Source organism: Myotis yumanensis, unplaced genomic scaffold (genome assembly GCF_028538775.1).
Source record: "Myotis yumanensis isolate MYYU_CA2020_CCGP unplaced genomic scaffold, mMyoYum1.0.hap1 SCAF_1, whole genome shotgun sequence".
In the NCBI taxonomy this organism is placed as follows: domain Eukaryota; kingdom Metazoa; phylum Chordata; class Mammalia; order Chiroptera; family Vespertilionidae; genus Myotis; species Myotis yumanensis.
Window position 1 is genome coordinate 114,497,216 of NW_027223752.1, and position 17,983 is coordinate 114,515,198.

Sequence of the window (17,983 nt, forward strand, 5' to 3'; positions counted from 1 at the left end):
TGAGAGCAAATGGTTAATACCTCTCCTCCAAAACCAAAGAATACAGGAAAGGGGGGGGGGGGGGGGGTGTATCTCACCCACTGAACAAAGAAGTCACAAGATAAAATAACCAGATGTTCTCATAAATTCTGGGAAAAGCTACAACAAAGTAAAAGGGGGACCTTAAAATTTAGTCTGTTGCCCAAAATATCCAGGCAGGAACCTATAGAAGGGCAAAAACCGCTTGAACCCCACGGGGCAGTGTGCTCAGATTAGCCGAGTGACTGCTTGAGCTATATGCCAAGTTTATCCTATATAATAAAAGGCTAATATGCAAATTGTCTCCTCTGGAGTTCGACAGCTCACTATGAGGTGTGCTGATCACCAGGGGGTGATGCGGGAGGAAAGAAGGCCCCAGCCAGCAGCCAAGAGGAAGAAGGCTCCCGTGGCCCTGATCGATGGCCAGGCCTAGGGACCCTACCTGTGCACAATTTTCGTGCACCAGGCCTCTAGTCTTTAATAGAGTTGCTTGCCTTGCTTCCTTAATAAATGTGCTTGCTTTGCTTCAACAGTGATGTCTGTCACTCCTTTGAAATCTTTCTTACAGTCCAGAACGGGATATCCTTCTCCCTCCCACTCAGAGGGCTGACCCTTAACACCATGACAGCTCCATGCCTGAGTCCACACACAGACTCAGTGCACCCTTCTGTTTACAGCCTATTTTACCCTTGTTTGTCGCTGCTGTAGGGTTAGTGAGGTTGGTTCCATTTTCAAATGTAGAAACTGAGGCCTAAAGAGGGTCCGGCCTCGTCCAAGGTCTCAGACAACCCCTGGTGTTGGAAGTAACATGATTCTGGCATTAAATCAGCCCAGGCACTGCCTCTAGTTATGACCTCCGCAAGGTCCTTGAATCTCTCTCCGAACTGTTTCCTTTTATGGAGAAAAGCGCTAATACCTTTCTCATACAGTTCTTTTCCATTCAACCCAGGCTCTCTCCGCTGGTCCTTGAGGGGTCCGGCTGTGGCAATATGATCCGCGACACATGCGGAGACCACGTGCGCGCAGGGGCACACCCCAACTCTCCATAAACATCAACATTTGATTGTTACTAGAGACAGAACCAGCCACGACAATCCCAAATTCAGACCTACTACAAGTACCGAAACGCGAAGGAAAGGAGCGACCGAAATTACCCCGCCCCGGAAGAGCGGACCGGATGGCCACGCCCTCCGTGGGCGGGGCCGGAAGCTCTGCGGCTACAATCCGCGCCTGCTCGCCGCCATCTTGTTCAAAGAGCACCTCCCTTCGTTCCTTAGCCTTTAGGCGGGACTTGGCGAGGCCATGGCGACCGAGGAGCGCGGCGGGGCACGGCCTGCGGGGCCGGCCTCCGGGCGAAGTGGCTGCGGAGTCCCCCGGCTGGGGGAGCAGACCCCGGCGGCTGTGGAGAAGCGTGGGCCGTACATGATGATGCGCGCGCCTTCCATTCAGGCCAAGCTGCGTGAGTGCGGCCCGAGGGGGTCTGCCTGGGCGGGCTGCCGCGTCCCCGTTGGCGGGCCCCGGAGCCCCGCTGGGGCGACCCCCGAGAGGCACCTGCAGCCCGCTCCCGTCCCCATACTCTGTTCGACAAGAGCAGGTTCCTGGCGTCTGGGAGAAACGGCAGAGCGGGGAAGACCCCGCTAACCTGGACCCTTTGACTTCCAGAGAAGCCCCGGGACCTGGCCAAGGCCGCCCTGCGGAGAAAAGGCATGCTGGGGGCCGCGCGCCGCCCCGACTCTTCAGGGAAAAGGTGTCCGCAGGCGCCGCCCCTCCTGCCAGCGGTTTTCTGACGAGGCTGGGCGACCCTGGACTCCCGTTTAAGGCCCAGCTAGGGATTCCGCTGACGCCAGCCTGTCAGGTTCACTATTTTAAAACAGGAAGGAAAACGACCTTTTTCTCTTTTATTTCTTTAAGAATGTGATGGTGTCAGGGCAAGGGCTTTGGAATCAGAGTTTTGTCAGGGCATAGACTCACTCGCTGTCTTAAATTAGGGAGGAGCACGATGGCTAGGTCCCTGGGAGTGAAGATGGACAGCAGCAGGGAGGAGCCAGCGCCGCCCTGAGGGCTGCCAGTGTGGCGTTTCCTGGGTAGCAGTGGGGGCCGGGTGGGCAGTGCCTGTTCTGAGGGCTGTGTAGCCAGATACATAGCCGGCGGCGGCGGCCGTGTGACAGGTAGAGGGCAAGTCAGGAGTAGAGCCGTTCTCTTTCCGTAAGGGAAGGATTCTGGCTCTCCCTGTAGATGCTGGTGCTTCATCTATGCTTGATCTCTTCTCCCATCTTCCCTCAGGTCAGTGAAGTTTAACAAGGGCTATACTGCTCTTAGTCAGAGTCCAGATGAAAACCTGGTGTCCCTCAACTCTGACAGGTGAGTGCTCTCCTTGGCAATGCCCCTTGGGGAGTGACTTGGGTAAAACTGCAGATCGCTTGGTGCCTTCGCTAGTCCCCTATCTCTTCCAAAACCCTTCCTGCATGTTCCAGGGCTGTCTTCTTTGGAGCACTATTCCATCCCAAGATGGCTTGCTTAGAGGATTCAGAGGATTCATGCTGCTCTTGGATTTGGAGCACCAGCCTTGTCTGGAGAAACCATCCTTTCTTATTGTGTCTTGCACTGTTAGTGACAGTGACCTTGTCCCTGCCGGAGCCATTAAAGGAACCATTTGTACACTCAAAGCAAATTCTGGGCTTGAATCCTATGGTGTGTGGTCTTTACCTCACGAGTACTGCAGACCCTCTTGCATGCTCTTCACCTTGTCATTTGCAGCTGTGCTCCACAGGCATCCCCCTGAATTAACTGTCTTCCTCTTCTCCTAGTGATGGGGAGCTGGAATCCAGATACTCCTCCGGGTATTCCTCTGCAGAGGCAAGTGCAGAGTGCCTTCTTGCATGGGGCCAGGCGTCAGGCAGTGTTATCACCGCTGCCAAGTGCTTGTCTAGTGCCTGCTGTATGCACAGCACTATGCCAGACTTCCAGTTGGTTCTCCAATCTACTCTTGTCCTCTTCCCACAGCAGAGGTAGAGGTGTCTGAGGAGGGCTGTTGAAAATTCAGGAGACCATAGACTCTTGGGGCTGGAAATGGCCTCACAAATCTAATCCAGGCCACCACTGAGAAAAGGAATCCTCCCGATAAATCCCAGCCAAGTGTTTACCAGCCTCTGCTTGGTTGCTTCTTGTAATCAGGTACTCACTACCTCCAAGAAACTTTGTTGCCTGTCCTCCCTCCAGCACAGTGGTTCTCAACCTTGGCTGCACATTAGAATCACCTGGGAATCTTTTTAAAATCCTGATTTCTGGGCCTCATCCTCCAGGATTCCCAGGTGATTCTAATGTGCAGCCAAGGTTGAGAACCACTGCTCTAGCACATATGCACAATTCCTTCTTCATGCAGCTTAGAGCTAAGTCTTCCTTATTAATTTGAAACATCTCCTGCAGCTGGACTCAATGGTCCTAAGCCTGCCCTCCAGTGTCACACAGTAATTCTAGTCTCCTTTTTATGATAGTCTTTTATCTGACATCAGCCTTCCTGTTCCTCCCCTGGCCATCCTCCACCAAGCTTGCTTGCTTCAAGGCCATACAACTGTTCCATCTATGGGAACTCAGACTGAGATACTCGGGCTGGTCTTTTGGATGCGTTTCCAGAGTGATTGTCCCAGACAGAAACAAGGGATGTAAAGTTCTGGCATGTGCTTTCAACAGAAGTGAGTGCTGGGGACTTGACTGTATACCACTGGTATTCTTATACTCTTGGAAACTGTTGACTACCCCCAAGTTTCTGCCAAAGAGAATAGAGGCAGTTTTTAAATTGCTGCCTCCTTGTATATCTGGGTGCCTAAGATTGTTAAAACTAAGAAAAATTAGCCAAGAGCCAGAGAAAGTCCTACACTGTTCCCTGTCTGACTTTCCTTCTGCTCAGAGCAACTGGTAAAACCAGACTGACAGGTTCCACTTTGCAGGAGACAAGCTCTGCAGGCATCAAAGAACAGTATGTCTAATGGTAGTGCTGACAAAGTGGCTCTCTACCCTGTTGTATAACTTATATTCCTTTACTATTTTACCCCACCATTATGGTGTCGTCCCATATTTTCAGCCTTCATAGGGACCAGTCTGGGTTCCCAATGGGAATGGTCAGAGCATTGATTTTCAAACATATTCTAGAATCTGGTATTTACATCAGATTCCTCCATATTCTTTAGTGAGGGCAGCTCCCCTGGGGGTTTGTGACAGTGCAGTCTGGACAGTACTGGCTTAAGCTCCTGGGTGCCCCTCACTGCTGGCTGAGGCACAGGTAGAAAAAGCTGGCATTTCCACCTGCAGTCCAGGAATGTATGGGGTTGACCTGAGAGTGGAGAATGGACAGGAAGCTCTGTAAAGGGAATGTGAGTCTGCATTTTGGGCAGCAGTTGTTTCTGCTTTGCAGGCTGGCTTATAGTTTTCTCTCCTGCTCTTAGCAGGTGAACCAGGATGTGAGCCGCCAGCTGCTCCAGGATGGGTATCACCTGGATGAGATTCCAGATGATGAGGACTTGGACCTCATTCCCCCCAAGCCTATGGCTTCAACGTGCTCCTGCTGCTGGTGCTGTCTTGGGGACTCTTTCTCTTGTACCATCCAGTAGACATAAGCCCCTAAAATGGGCCCTGCTTGCCATGCCTGCAGATCCCTTTTGGCTCTTCATAGGTCAGACTGCATTCCCAGAATCACTTGAGGTACTGGCCTTCTGGGAAGTCAGTGACCTGTAGTTACCCCTTACCTGGTGCTTCTCAGGCAGGAGGCCCCCATCTGGGTGATAGGGTGATATATGGAATTCTGCAGTTTTCCTCTGCTGTTGGAGCAGAGTTTGAAACCATTTAATAAGGGGGGGAATAGAGGAATTCTGTTTCTTAGGGTGAGTGATAATGCTGGCTAAGAAAAACACTTGAAAACAGCTTGACTGGTATTTGTTGTCATGCTCTTTGGATGGAAAAAGAGCTTTTGTGCCCAGATTGTGCTGGATGGTGTTGTGTGGAGGCAGAAAATTTGTGGCTTGCAACTGGGAATCTTTGAAAAAGAATTTATGTGGGACCAGTTCAAGAAATTCCTTAAGCTCTCCTTTCTAGCTCCAAGACGGGTTTGCCCTTCAAGAAAGGATAAAGCTTTGGCCCTCTTCTGGTTGTGCCTGTCTGACTGTTGCAGGGAGGATAGCAGCTTGCTTGATGACACAGCAGGTTCTAGAATCCCTGGACCCAGAGCATCCCCAAATGATCTGTATGAGTAGGTTTATTTGTCGTTCCTTGGTTGCCATTCTCCACCTTGGTCTTAGCTAGTTTCTCCATCCAGTCTTGGAGCTAAATGTTGGCCCAGAAGCCTGCAGATTTTGGTTACCAGGAGAGGGAGCTGCAGGGAGCATTCAAATGTCTTTCTATTTAATAGCCTTGTAAACTTGAGAAGTAGCAATGGGTGAGAAGTATACTGGCTGAGCTGTGTGTGGGCTCTGACATAGACAGAGACTCACAGACAGGATGGGGATTAGGGACCTGTGCCAGCTCCCAAGGCCTCTGCCTGAGGCAGAGGGCCACCCTTCAACCCAATGTGGACCATTCCATTGTGTCCAGCTGTCCAGATTCTTCTGACCACAGCATGGGCCTCACAGTGGATACTCAGGATTGGACTTTTTACAATAAACCTTTGTGTGCAACACAGCCTCTCAGCCCCCATTGTGAACACAGCAGACACATAATCCCTTCCATGACCCCTACTAGACAGCATACCTTGCTAAACCACACGTCTCCCTAGAATTTAGTTTTAGTGTTTTTGTGTGTTTTGCCTTACCTGGAACCGTGGTGAGAACTGAATGGAAGTGGGCAGGGTTCCTAGCCCAAGGGGTATGATAGCCAGGATTGGATGTGGGCCCCACAGGGAAAGTGCCTGGTCTCTTGACTTATTTGATGCCCTACAATAGGGGTATATGAGGGATGGCATGGACTCTTTTTTTTGCTCTACTACTACATGAGGTGATTGAAAGACTCGGAATGTCAGATTAAAAGGCCATATTTGTCAGAGGACTAGCCTCTCATGAGGGTAATCCTATTAGCTTGATTGGCATCTATATTGGTGCTTTTCTCAAATCTCAGAAAGCTGAGAGGAATACAATATCCAGGGGGCCGTGGCTAACTTATTCTATGATCTCACAGTGCACACAGCAAGACAGAGAGGGGACAGGGACCAGAGGCACTTCTGGGATAAGGGAGGCACATGGTCATTCTTTTCTGGAATGGGGCTCTGCAACTCTACATAGGTGCCCACTTTCTGAGCACTCTGAAAATGCTTGCAGGGAGTGAGGACATCTCCATTCTGACCCCCTTGCCCACCCACAGATATATCCAGGCCTTTCTGGCTTCTGCAGAGGTGGCAAAATGTACACAAAGGGTGTCAGATGTAGGACAGTGTAAAGGAAGACAGTGGTAACAGGAAACCCAGTGGGGGCCAGAAAGTGGCTGTGGCAGCCAAATGTGGGACAATTTTCTGTGGGGGAGGTGGTTAGGACAGTGGAAACTGCTGGTGTGTGCTGAAGGTGGCTACAGGAACCCAAGACCAAGGCCCTCTGGATCATTGTTGCTGTTAACACTAGTATATTTTGCTGCAGCTGTTCCTGAAGAGGATGTTCCAGAGCTGGTTGACCCTGAGTGGGAGGCATTATCTTTGTGGGGAAAGTTTCAGGAACCTGAAGTAGGGGACAGTGTGTAGTAAGGCAGGATAGGTATGGTCATTTGTTTGGGGCCAGAAGCTAACGTATCACCAAAAGGCACCAAGATGCCCAGAACCAAACTGCCTTATTGAGAGTGCTGGGTATTCTGTAGGTGACAGTACCCTGGGAACAGGTGTATTCAGGCTTTACCTGACTGGTGGAAGTAGTGCTCTATGGTGTTTACAGAGTACTCTACAGAATTCTTGGCTTAGGTTTCCACAGCTCTGTAAGTTTATAATAAATAGTCATGCTAATTGAGCTCTCTGTTGCAATAGGATTTTTAAGAAAGGTCCAGGCCACAGTCATTGCTATTTCTAAATTCTGAAATAAAGAAATATCCAAATAGCCTGGCCAGTGTGGCTCAGTGGTTGAGTGTCAACCTGTGAACGAGGAGGTCACGGTTTTATTCCCAGTCAGGGCACATGCCTGGGTTTCGGGCTCAATCCCCAGTGTGGGGCATGCAGGAGGCAGCTGATCAATAATTCTCTCATCATTGATGTTTCTATCTCTCTCTCCCTCCCATCCCCTCTGAAATCAATAAAAATATAGAAAAGAAATAGCATAATAGCCCCAACTGTGACCATTCCTCCTAGGAGCTCCTCTCTGCTCTTCCCAGTAGGCTTTATTTTCAGACCCACTTCACTGGAGACCATGGATGGAATTAGCCTTTGCATATCACTTCTCTTTAGAATAAGCTCCCTTTAACAGACACTTTCTTCCCAGGTTTTTTGTTTGTTTTTTAAGCCAAGGACATTTGGGGGCCAAGAAAACCCAGAACAGATTGACCAGAACTTTTTTTGAAAGTAGTTTCCTAGAATTCACTTGAACAGGGAGTCTGGTGTGGGCAGTAGCCCAGAAAGATCCTTTTGTGAGAGTCCCAACCCTTATCCCACAGGAAGGAACCAATAGCCTGGGTTTCTGCTTAGTCTGGAGTGATAAGCTCTAAGACTGTTGGTCAGAATCTTCAGTGGTAAAACAACTGTGCAGCCTCCTGCAGAAGTATGTCCCCCTGAGATGGTAGGCACAGGGAAAATTATATGCCCTCCAAGGTACTTCCTGCCAGTTTAGAAAAAGTACCTAGGTTGCTCTTCACAAGACAAATTGTATTATCTTGTCCCTGTCTCTATAATGACTGACTGTGCTCCAGAGAAGTGGCTAACAAACTTTCTCTGTGAAGGGCCAGTCAGTACTGCAGGCTATACAGTCTGACATATCTACTCAACTTTGTAACCTGAGAGCAGGCAAAGAAGTATGTAAATGAGTAGGTGTGGCCAAACCTAGCCTGCTGGTTTTAGCAAGCTAATCTCAGCCCAAAGGCCAGATCACATCCTTAAACAGTGGTTCTCAACCTTCCTAATGCCGTGACCCTTTAAATACAGTTCCTCATGTTGTGACCCAACCATAAAATTATTTTCGTTGCTACTTCATAACTGTAATTTTGCTACTGTTATGAATCATAATGTAAATATCTGATATGCTATGTGTGTTTTCCGATGGTCGCGACCCACAGGTTGAGAACCACTGCTTAAGAATCTTGCTCTTTTATACCCACTTTCCACTGTCTGCAGGACTGAAGGGCCCAAGGCCTGCCTGTAGGCTCTGCATCTGAGGCTGAAGCTGGCCACACCTTCCTTTAAAAGTGCTCTAGAGTCCAGCCTACCCACTTCAGAGACTGAAATACCAAAGATTCAGTGCCTTAATACAAGTGATCTTTAATTGCTTTGACAAAGCAAGAGAGTGACAAGGAGCAATACTGGTCCACAGGCCTAACCTTTCACTCCTCTGCCACTGAAGAAATGGGCACTCCCAGGGCCAGAACCCTGTTAGAAATTAGTTACTACCCTTTTGCTGTAACTGATACTGAGCTAACCATAGATTTCACCAACCTGTCTAATACTGTAGGTGAAATAGCTGCTCTATCCTGCATTGAGTCTGTCTCAGGTGTGGTGAGAATACAAGTGGAGTATTGGCCCTTACTCCTCACACGAGCCCCTCCTCCCAGGAAGATGGTTCAGCCAAGGCTTGCTTAGGAGTCACTACCTTTTGAGTTCACTGCTCTATACCAGCTCTTCTAGGAAGTACTCAGAGTCCAGAGCAGGGAAGGAGTTTGGGCTGGACCTGAGGAGTTAAGACTGGCCAGGATTTAAGATGACTGGGCAGGAGAGCCAGGATGGCTATGCCCTCTACAACAGACAGCAAGCACGAAATATCAGCAGGTCCTCAGGCACAGTGAGCTTCAGTGAGACACTCTCATTGGCCCCAATGAAGAGCACTCCACCACGCTTCAGGGGGATTTCTGCCTGGGCTGTGGGAGTGCTGGCTGTCACTGTACCCTGCACCATTAAGAGGATGCTGGCAGAGTCCAATGCTGAGACTTTATACTCAGTGACAGAACCAGGGACCTGGGTGGGAAGAAACAAAAGAATGATGTAGTTCAGACTCTGCTCCTACAGTTCACAGCCACAGGACAACCCCAAGGACCGCCTTCTCTCCCAGTGCTCAGGCTCTTGTCAGCATGGAGGCCTACATCTGAACCCTGGTACAGAGGAGTGGGCAGGCCCTGGGCCATCTCTCACCAAATGAACTTAACAAGAAAAGGAAACCCAGCCCCAAGTATAGCCCACAATGTGTATCTTGCCAGGTTTATCATGCCCCCCCACACACACACACACACAAAAAGGACACCCACCATGGCCCCCTACTCACCTCCATCTTCATAACAGCGAAGTCTGGTACAGGGGGTGCATAGAGAGAAAGGTAGGGGTCTTCCTGACTCCATTTTGGAGGAAAGAGCCTGTCCTTGCTGGGGCTGGGGGTATAGCTGAGCATTTCACACAGAGTTGGCACATCGATGAACTTTGATGTCAGGCCAGCACGTACTGTGTTGTCTGAACATGCCATGCACTCCACACAGTCTGAGGACAGAGAATTGTCATGCTAAGCTGATGAAGGATGCCTTGGTGTTTGGCTCTCCAAGGCTGGTCCTTCAAACTTGAGCACTACAAATCCACAGCAGCTAGGTAAAAATGTGTGAATTGCATTCTCTGGGAGAATAAGTTAAAACGTTGGACACCAAAAACAGGTGACAGTTCACCCACTATTGTTAGGGGTAGTCATGTTCACCTTTGGGGAGCCCCAACCCTCCTCAGACTCTCAATTCTCCCAGAAATTCCTGTCCAAGAATGGATATAGGGCCAGCAATCAAAATGGAGCACCCTTCCGTGGCAACATGTATTTTAATGTAAAATCCTTGGGTTAATAGGACAAAAATGAAGGCAGTGTGATGCAGGGGAGAGAACAGCAGACTTGATCCAATATAGCCTAGGTTCAAATTGTGGTTGGTCCCCACACATTGACAGGGTTTAACATGAGTATCATGACCTCAAGGAGTTGGTGTGATGATTCAAGCAATGTCTGACATCGTCTTAGTATTCATCTTCCCTGCTGACTCAGGAACTCTGGAACCCTGGGAAGTCAGAGCTGGATGGGACCTTAAAGGTCCCCTCAACCACCCTCTGTCATTTGTCTGGATGTGGAAACAGGGCCCAAGGGAAATGGCAGTGGGGCTCACTGCTAAAATGTGGCTCACCTCCTTTCAGGTAGGCATGGGGCACATTGGCCTCAAGAAACATGGCTTCCCCTGGCTTCAGGGTAAGCAGGTTCAGGAAGTAGATGGCAAAGCATCCAATATCACCTGGATACTGCTGGTGCAGCTGCAGTAGGAGCTCCCCACAGATGTCTTCCACATTGTTTCCGGCAGCCACTGAGAATCACAGAGCACCCCAAGAGCATTTACGGACACTCAGTAGTATTCACAGCCCCACCTTAGAGAGTCAAGTGCCTGCCCACAAGAATCTAAACCAGCCACATGCTCAACCTCTTGGAGACCAGCCTTCCTTGATATTCCAGCTTGTACAGATGGCAATTTTTCTGTATGCCTAGCACTACACTAGGCATTAAAAGAGCTAGAGTGTGGCTCAATTGGTTGAACCTCATCCCATGCCTGTTCGATTCCCAGTCAGGGCATATGCACGGGTTGGGGGCTTGATCCCCAGGAGGGGGCTTGCAGGAGGCAACCAATGGATGTTTCTCATCACGTTTCCCTCCCTCCCTCTCTAAAAAGTCAATAAAAACATTGTGTGTGTGGTTTTTTTTAAAGCTAGAGTGTTTGTTTCTCACCCTCAGCACTATTGACAGTTTGGGCCAGGTGATTCTTTGTTATGGAGGCTGATCTGTGCATTGTAGGATGTTTAGCAGCATCCCTAAGTTCTACCCACAAGATACCACTAGCACCTCAACCCAGGTTTTTTTGTGTTTTTTTAATTATTTTTTTAATCAGAGAGGGAGAGAGAGATAGAAACATCAACCATGAGAGAATCATTGATCTGCTGCCTCCTGCATGCCCCCACTGGGGATCGAGCACACAACCTAGACCGGAATCGAACCTGGGACCTTTCAGTCCGCAGGCCGATGCTCTATCCACTGAGCCAAACTGGTTAGGGCTCAACCCAGGTTTTGACAAGGAAAAATGTCTCCAGGTAATTGCCAATGTCCCCTAGTTGAGAACCACTGTTCTAGGAGCTCAAAATCTAATTAAGAGATAACACAAGAATTCAGCCTTTCCCTTTTTTAGCACTGAAAGTATTGCATCTCAGAAAATTACTCAGTCCCAGGTTGGTCACCACAGATAGCATGAGACAGAATGCACCAAGGCCCAAAATGTGAGTTCAGCTTGGGCTAGAGTGATGAGGGAAGGTTTTTAGAAATGGGCAGGGAGTGGGGGATAGCAGCTGAGTTGTCCTAAATATCCTGGAGGGGAGGAGTATTTGTAAGTAAAAGCAGGGTGTGTCAGTGTCACATGAAGAAACCAGCTGGTTTACATTGGAGGGTTCTGAGTTCATACAGCTGAATGCCTACTCTGGGCTAAGCACTTGGGACACAGAAAGGTCAAGGAGACAGGTCTATGGCCTGTGTGTGCACAGGCTATAGACTCACAGGTGTCAAGGGCTATACCTGACATATGAACAGGGTGCTGTGGGATTTCCAGGTAGAAGGAATCACTTCTGCTGTGAGTGCAAAAATCCCTAAAGGGACAGGCATACAAGCAGAGAAAACACCAAAAAAACAAAACAATTGGTAGACTTGGGTAAAACAGTTACTTGTGGCTCAAAAGTAACAGGGGAAATGTGTAGAGACAGAATCAGGAGAGTTCTGGGGTTACCTGGAGAAGGAGCTGGGGCCTCATGTGTGTCATATTAGCTCATAGGTGAGAGTCCATTCTGCCTTTTCACTATTGATTCTCTAACCCAAAGATGACCACACCCACCACAGTCATTTCCTGAACTCTCCTTAGTTAGCACAAGGTTGGGCACAGGGCAGGTATTTAAGATATACTAATTGAGAGCTCTGAGCATCAGGCTTATGGAGGAGAGAGAAAATTCCCTTCCTTCTTCCTGCTATCTAGCTCCAAAGTGCAAAACCATCCATAGGGGGCAGCTGTATGGCTGGGGAAATCTCAGAATGCCTGGGTGAAAAACATCCTAATTGTCTTCCAGGCCAATCAGTCTCCAGCCATCTAGAGAAGATGGCCAGTTAGGACCCTGCTCCACAAAGGTTAAGAAAGAAATGCCAAGTCACCAACAGGCCACCTAAGTAGGGCCTGTTTTAGTGTTCCACTTGAGCAAAGAGGTTTCCCACAGCCCAGTGTCTGTGCCGGGGACCTAGGACAGGATGCTGGCCCCAGCCCATGGTGACACCCACCTTGCTGGGAGATCCGCTTCACCAGCAGGTTGAGCTGCTCCACCACCAGCTGCTTCTTGCTCTCCATCAGGTGGGAGAAACCGCTCTGCAGAGCAGAGGCCATGGCTTGGGAGTCCTGGCTTAGGCTCTGCTTCAGCTGGGTTGTTGCATTATCTCCAACTAGGAACTGGAACTCAGGCACTTCTGCAGGAAGGCCAGGCCAGGGCCCATATCAGGAATGGCAAGATGGAACCCACAGAAGTGGGAAGTTGCAGGAGACCTATCCATCCCATCCCTAACCAAGAAGTCAGGCGGTGCTAAGCAAACTGCAGTGAAAACCGACTGCTCACCACCAGCCCTCAAAAACCACACCTAAGCCTGGTCTCCTGGGATTATCCCAGTGGCTTCAAGAATTCATGAGGCTAACCAGCCTTTCAGTTTCTGTGACATCCAACCTCTGTTCTTGGCCACTGTTCTAGCTCAGCCCTGGGTAGCCCATGTATTCTAGCCCCAATATGCATGCTGTCGGCATTTTGCTCAACCTTACTTGTCAGAAAGGTCACAATTTCCTCAACTGGCCGGAAGCCACATAAGCCCTGAAAGGAGGTGAGGGCAATGGCCATTTCTGGCTTATGGTTGGAATCAGGGTAGTGCTGTGGAGCCTGGAGGTGCAGCTTCTCTGCCAATTCCTGTGGGATGGCCAGGGGAAGAGGAGGAAGGTCAAGGTGCAGCCATCACCTAGCAGGATACCAGTCCCACCCAGGCCTTGCTCCCTACCCTCCCAGGCCCCAGAAAGCAGTAGCTTCCTACTTCTAGCAACAAGCCCAGTCAAGGCATAATGCAGAAATTCCAGGTTCAGCCAACCCAGGGCAGAGACATGGGCCAAAGCTGGAGGAGAACTGGGGCAGTCTTTAAGAGGTCTGGACTGCGAATCAGGAAACCCAAACACCAAGCCGCACTCTGACACAAGCTGTGTGACTTTGGGTAAATCCTTCACTTCTCTGGGTCTTACTTTGCTCATCTAGAAATGAGGAGTTTGGATAGGCAAACACTTATGATGTTACTCATGGGCTTGTTGCAGAAAGACTCCCGGGGGTGGAGCTGAGGCAACAGCTAAGGTACCTGCCCTGCCCTAAAAGGTGAATTCTCTAAAAGAACCAAATAGGAAAATGTCAGATATGAATAGTCCTGGGCTGGGTAAAGTGAGAGAAACTCCCCTGGCACAGGCTGGTCAGCTGTTCACTTAGACTTAGTTGCCAGCATGTGTCACCATCATCTGGCCTTGCCGAGTTGTCAGGCCTGGATTTAGCTTTGAGCTGAAGCCTAGCATAGGTAGGGTAAAAGCAGCAGTAAAAGTTGTCAAAAGGGCCAGACTGGCGTGCTCAGTGGTTGAGCATCGACATATGAACCAGGAGGTCACGGTTCCATTCCTGGTCAGGGCACATGCCCATATTGCGAGCTCAATTCCCAGTGTGGGGAATGATTCTGTCTCATTATTAATGTTTCTATCTCTCCCTCTCCCTTCTCTGAAATCAATAAAAAATATATTTTTTTAAAAAATCATTAGAGGGCCTTAAAAGTAAGCTCTTCTCTACCCTGATTGTACCCCATTCTGATCCTATACCTTGTTAGGGTGTGCCTGGATGGAGAGGGCTGTTTCAACCGAGAGCACTTTGAAGAGGAAGGGCAGCTTGCCATTAAAGGTGTCCTTGACCTTTGAGCCTAAGCAGTCCTGGTTCTCAGCAATCCACTGGCCTAAGGTCCTCTGAGAGATTCGACTGTCAAGAATCTTGGCATCTCCCCGGGGGTGAGTCCCCATCCACAGCTGGAAAAACAGGAAATTTGGGAGGAAAGAGAGAAAAACATACACCACCAGTTTGCCTGCCCCAATGCCAGAGTTACCCTGTGTTCCCCATAGGGCAGTTGAATCCCAAGACAGGCCTCCCAGCACTGGGTATAAATCCTCATGCAGTCATGGACCTAAAGTGAGGCAGAGGACCCCAGAATACCAGGAGTCAGGAGACCCAGGGTCTTGTCCAGGTTCTGCCTCTAACCAGCTGTGGAGGCTTAGACTACTTATTTCCTGTCTCTGGGTCTCTGTTTTCTCATCTGTCCAACAAGGAGAATAACACCTGCACTGTCACGGTCACTAGAAATCTCTGAAGCTCAAATAGCTCCATGAGGTGTTAGCATTCATTTATGCCAGTCTCAGATTTAGAGGCTAAAGCCTCCCTATGCTTTTGGCTTTTTCTCTACTAAATGGGCAGAAATATAACTTAAACCTATAATTTTAGGTTTAAAAATGTAAAAGTTAGTGCCCTGGCCGGGTAGCTCAGTTAGTTAGAGCATCATCCCAATTCTCCAAGGTTGTGGGTTTGATCCCCAGTCAAGGCACATACAAGAAGTAACCAATGCCTTGCCGGCATGGCTCATTGATTGAGCGTCGACCTATGAACCAGGAGTTCACAGTTCCATTCCCAGTTGGCATATGCCCGGGATGCTGGCCCCATCCCTAGTATGGGGTATACAGTAGGCAGCTGATGAGCCATTCTCTCTCATCATTGATGTCTGTCTCTCTCCCTCTCCTTTCCTCTCTGAAATTAAAAATAAAAATAAAATACATAAATAAAAAATAGAAGCAACCAATTAATGCATAAACAAGTGGAACATATCAATGTCTCTCTAATCAATAAATACTTTTATTTTGTTACTCCTCACCAGAGGATATTTTTCCCCCATTCATTTTTTAGAGAGAGTGGAAGGGAGGGAGAGAGGAAGGGAGACAGACAGACATCAGTGTGAGAAATACATGGCTTAGTTGCCTCCTGCAAGCAGAGGATTGAACCTGCAACCCAGGTACCCACCCTTGACAGGAACTAGAACCCACGACCTTTCGACCCTTCAGTGCCGGTGGGGATCAAGACTAACCACTTAGAAACACTGGCCAGGGCAATAAATAATTTTTTAAAATAAAATAAAAATGTAAAAGTCAAAGTAAAAATTTTAATTGTCAAAGAAGACTGAATAAAATTCAGTAAGTGCTAAGAGTTCTTTGAGGAAGGAGATACTGGAAGCCCCAGCCTATTATGAGAAAACCTTTCTTCTTTGGGTGCAGCTTCCCCCTCCCAGGTGATCCACGTGCCTTGCCTCAGGTCCTGTTGAGCGGAGGAGTCTAAGTGGGCTGCCGGGCTCTCACCTCTGCATATGGCTTGTCCTCTGAGATCCGGGCCAGTGGGTCACTGCTGGCCAGTAGCCGAGCCACTTCACTGTTTGAACCCATCTTCCCCCAGGCATACTGCTGCACCACACAGGAAAGTGGGAACACTGGGGGCACAGACAGAGGGTCAGCTTCCACTCCACCCCTGAGGCCTGACTCTACTGTCCCGGGGAAACTTGACACCAGCTGCGGGTTTTGTCTGCGGGGCAAAGTCACATAAGGGGTTTGTAGGCTGTTAGCTGAGACCCTGCTCCTCTGCAGGCCCCAGTGTTCCTATTTATAAAACGGGCAATGAGGCTCCTCTGCTGACGTGGAGCAGATGGCTGCACCGAGATGACGGGAAGGGAGAGGAAGGAACCTTTTCCACTGCACGCGGTCTCAAAGCGACCCTCATGCGGCCTTTTCCCTAACGACCTTCCTCGAGGGCTGCAGTAACGACTCAGTCCCCATCGCAGGTACCCCTCCCCTTCCTGACGCCCATCCATCTTTCCGCAAAGTCCCGAGGGTGAGTTCGACCTGCCATATCAAGTCAGGAAGGGTCCCCAGGACGCGATCCACACCCTCGCTCGCCTGCACCCCGACGCAAAGCCCACCTCGCTGAGAGGCCATCCAGGCAGCACCGGACCTGACTTCTCGCACGTATGCCCTTCCCGGCAGCAACCGCGCGGCCCCTCTGCGCCCAGAGCTTCATGGGAAACGTAGTTCCTCGAGAGAGAGAAAGAGCCTGGGAGGCGCGGGAGCCCCCTGCGGCCATTCCTGCAATCGCTCTCCCGCTCTCAAGTAACCAGAAGCCTCCACCAGTTCTGAGGCTTCCAGTCTGCAATCCTTAGATCTAAGTGTTCATTCGTCCTCCACTGGACACATTTTTTGAGAACCTGCTAAATGCCAGGACTGTTCAAAGGGCTGGAGATACATCGGAGGACAAGATACTGATCCCTCTGTCTCTGTAGAGTTTACATTCTTGTGAAGGGAAAATAGTCAAACAAGAATAATAAATAAATCGTATAGTATGTTGAAAAATAAGTGCTACAAAAAGGGGGTGGGTAGCAGTTTGCAGAATTTATTTATTTATTTATTTATTTTTAAATATATTTTTATTGATTTCAGAGAGGAAGGGAGAGGGAGAGAGAGATAGAAACATCAATGATGAGAGAGAATCACTGATAGGCCGCCTCCTGCACGCCTCCCACTGGGGATCTAGCCGCAACCCCGGGCATGTGCCCTTGACCGGGACCGGGACCCTTTGGTCCGCAGGCCGATGCTCTATCCACTGAACCAAACTAGCCAGGGCTGCAGAATTTAAAATGTTGTCTAAGTAAGCCTCATTGAGAAGCTGACATCTAAGCACAAACTTGGAGGTGAGGACAAGAGAGGGTTCTGGGCAAAAGAAACAACTAGAGGGAAGGCCCTAAGGTGGGAATGTGAGAATGTGCCTGCCGTGTTCTGGAGTAAATAGCAAAGAGGCCAGTGTGGGGAGAGCTGGTGAGCAGGACAGGGGTAGTCAGAGGGGAAAGGCAGTGAGCAGAACTTTGGAGGTCATTGTGAAGACCAGGTTTTACTCTGAGCATTACAATCATTAGCAGGTTTGAACAAAGAATTGCTGTGATCTAAGCAGGGACTCATTGATGCTTGATCATGATGGCAAATATCACGTGCAAGGCCCTTAACCTGCCTGAGCTTCTCTTTCTTAATCTGTAAAATGGGATAATGCTGGACTGACAAGCTTGTTGGAGGGTCAGATGGGATGATGTGGGATTCAGGAAGGCAGTCAGTTCTGGTGGCTCCTCTCATCCTCCCTGCCCTAAGTTCTACAGCACTCAGAACCCCAGCCTCTCCTCCAGGCTGAACTGCTCACAAATCACAACACACAGAAGTCAAGGAGAGTCACCAGGAGCCCTGTATGGCAAAGGCTAGCCTGGGCCTTGGATGTGGAATAATCTTACTATATATATCCTGTGGAGAAAGGCTCTGACATCTGGACCTCCACAGTCAACAGCCCAGGAGGTGGGCAGCCAGCTGGAGGGGTCCAAGAACACAGTAGCCAAAGCTCCAGGGAACCTTGTGTGAGGGGGCTACAATCCTGACTCTGCCTCCCCTACACTGATTCCCACAGCCTCTACCACACATGCCCAGGAAAAGAGGGGTACTGTTTTCTCTGTTATGTTATGTCCATCTGTAAACATCAACCTTCCCTGGGGTCCCCTGGCTCAGATAAATCAGCCTGCATTTCAAAGAAAGCTTCACCATATACTAAGGAATAATAAAACGGAAAAATAAGAATCATACAAACAGT

The 17,983-nt window shown here is 49.3% G+C and overlaps 2 protein-coding genes across 5 annotated transcripts; one reads left to right on the forward strand and one right to left on the reverse strand.

Annotated features, from left to right (window-relative positions):
- Positions 1-1,257: 1,257 nt before the first annotated feature.
- FAM219B (family with sequence similarity 219 member B) lies at positions 1,258-10,973 on the forward strand. Of its 4 annotated transcripts, none has more exons than XM_070430150.1 (5): positions 1,258-1,477; positions 1,681-1,765; positions 2,302-2,379; positions 2,826-2,874; positions 4,461-10,973. In XM_070430150.1, exons 1-5 carry the CDS (start codon positions 1,321-1,323, stop codon positions 4,623-4,625), a joined length of 534 nt encoding a protein of 177 aa, XP_070286251.1. In that variant the 5' UTR covers positions 1,258-1,320; the 3' UTR covers positions 4,626-10,973. The 4 variants fall into 4 exon arrangements, with proteins under 4 accessions (XP_070286251.1, XP_070286257.1, XP_070286263.1 ...); XM_070430156.1 differs by having other exon boundaries at positions 4,464-10,973; XM_070430162.1 differs by lacking the exon at positions 2,826-2,874 and adding an exon at positions 3,513-3,710 and having other exon boundaries at positions 4,461-4,542.
- Positions 8,427-16,358, reverse strand: MPI (mannose phosphate isomerase). The gene is made up of 8 exons (XM_070430139.1): positions 16,284-16,358; positions 15,670-15,797; positions 14,098-14,298; positions 13,021-13,162; positions 12,495-12,677; positions 10,324-10,497; positions 9,441-9,649; positions 8,427-9,136 (listed from the first exon to the last, which is right to left on the reverse strand). The coding sequence occupies exons 1-8, from the start codon at positions 16,297-16,299 to the stop codon at positions 8,918-8,920; spliced, it is 1,272 nt and encodes a 423-aa protein (XP_070286240.1). The 5' UTR covers positions 16,300-16,358; the 3' UTR covers positions 8,427-8,917.
- Positions 16,359-17,983: the final 1,625 nt, after the last annotated feature.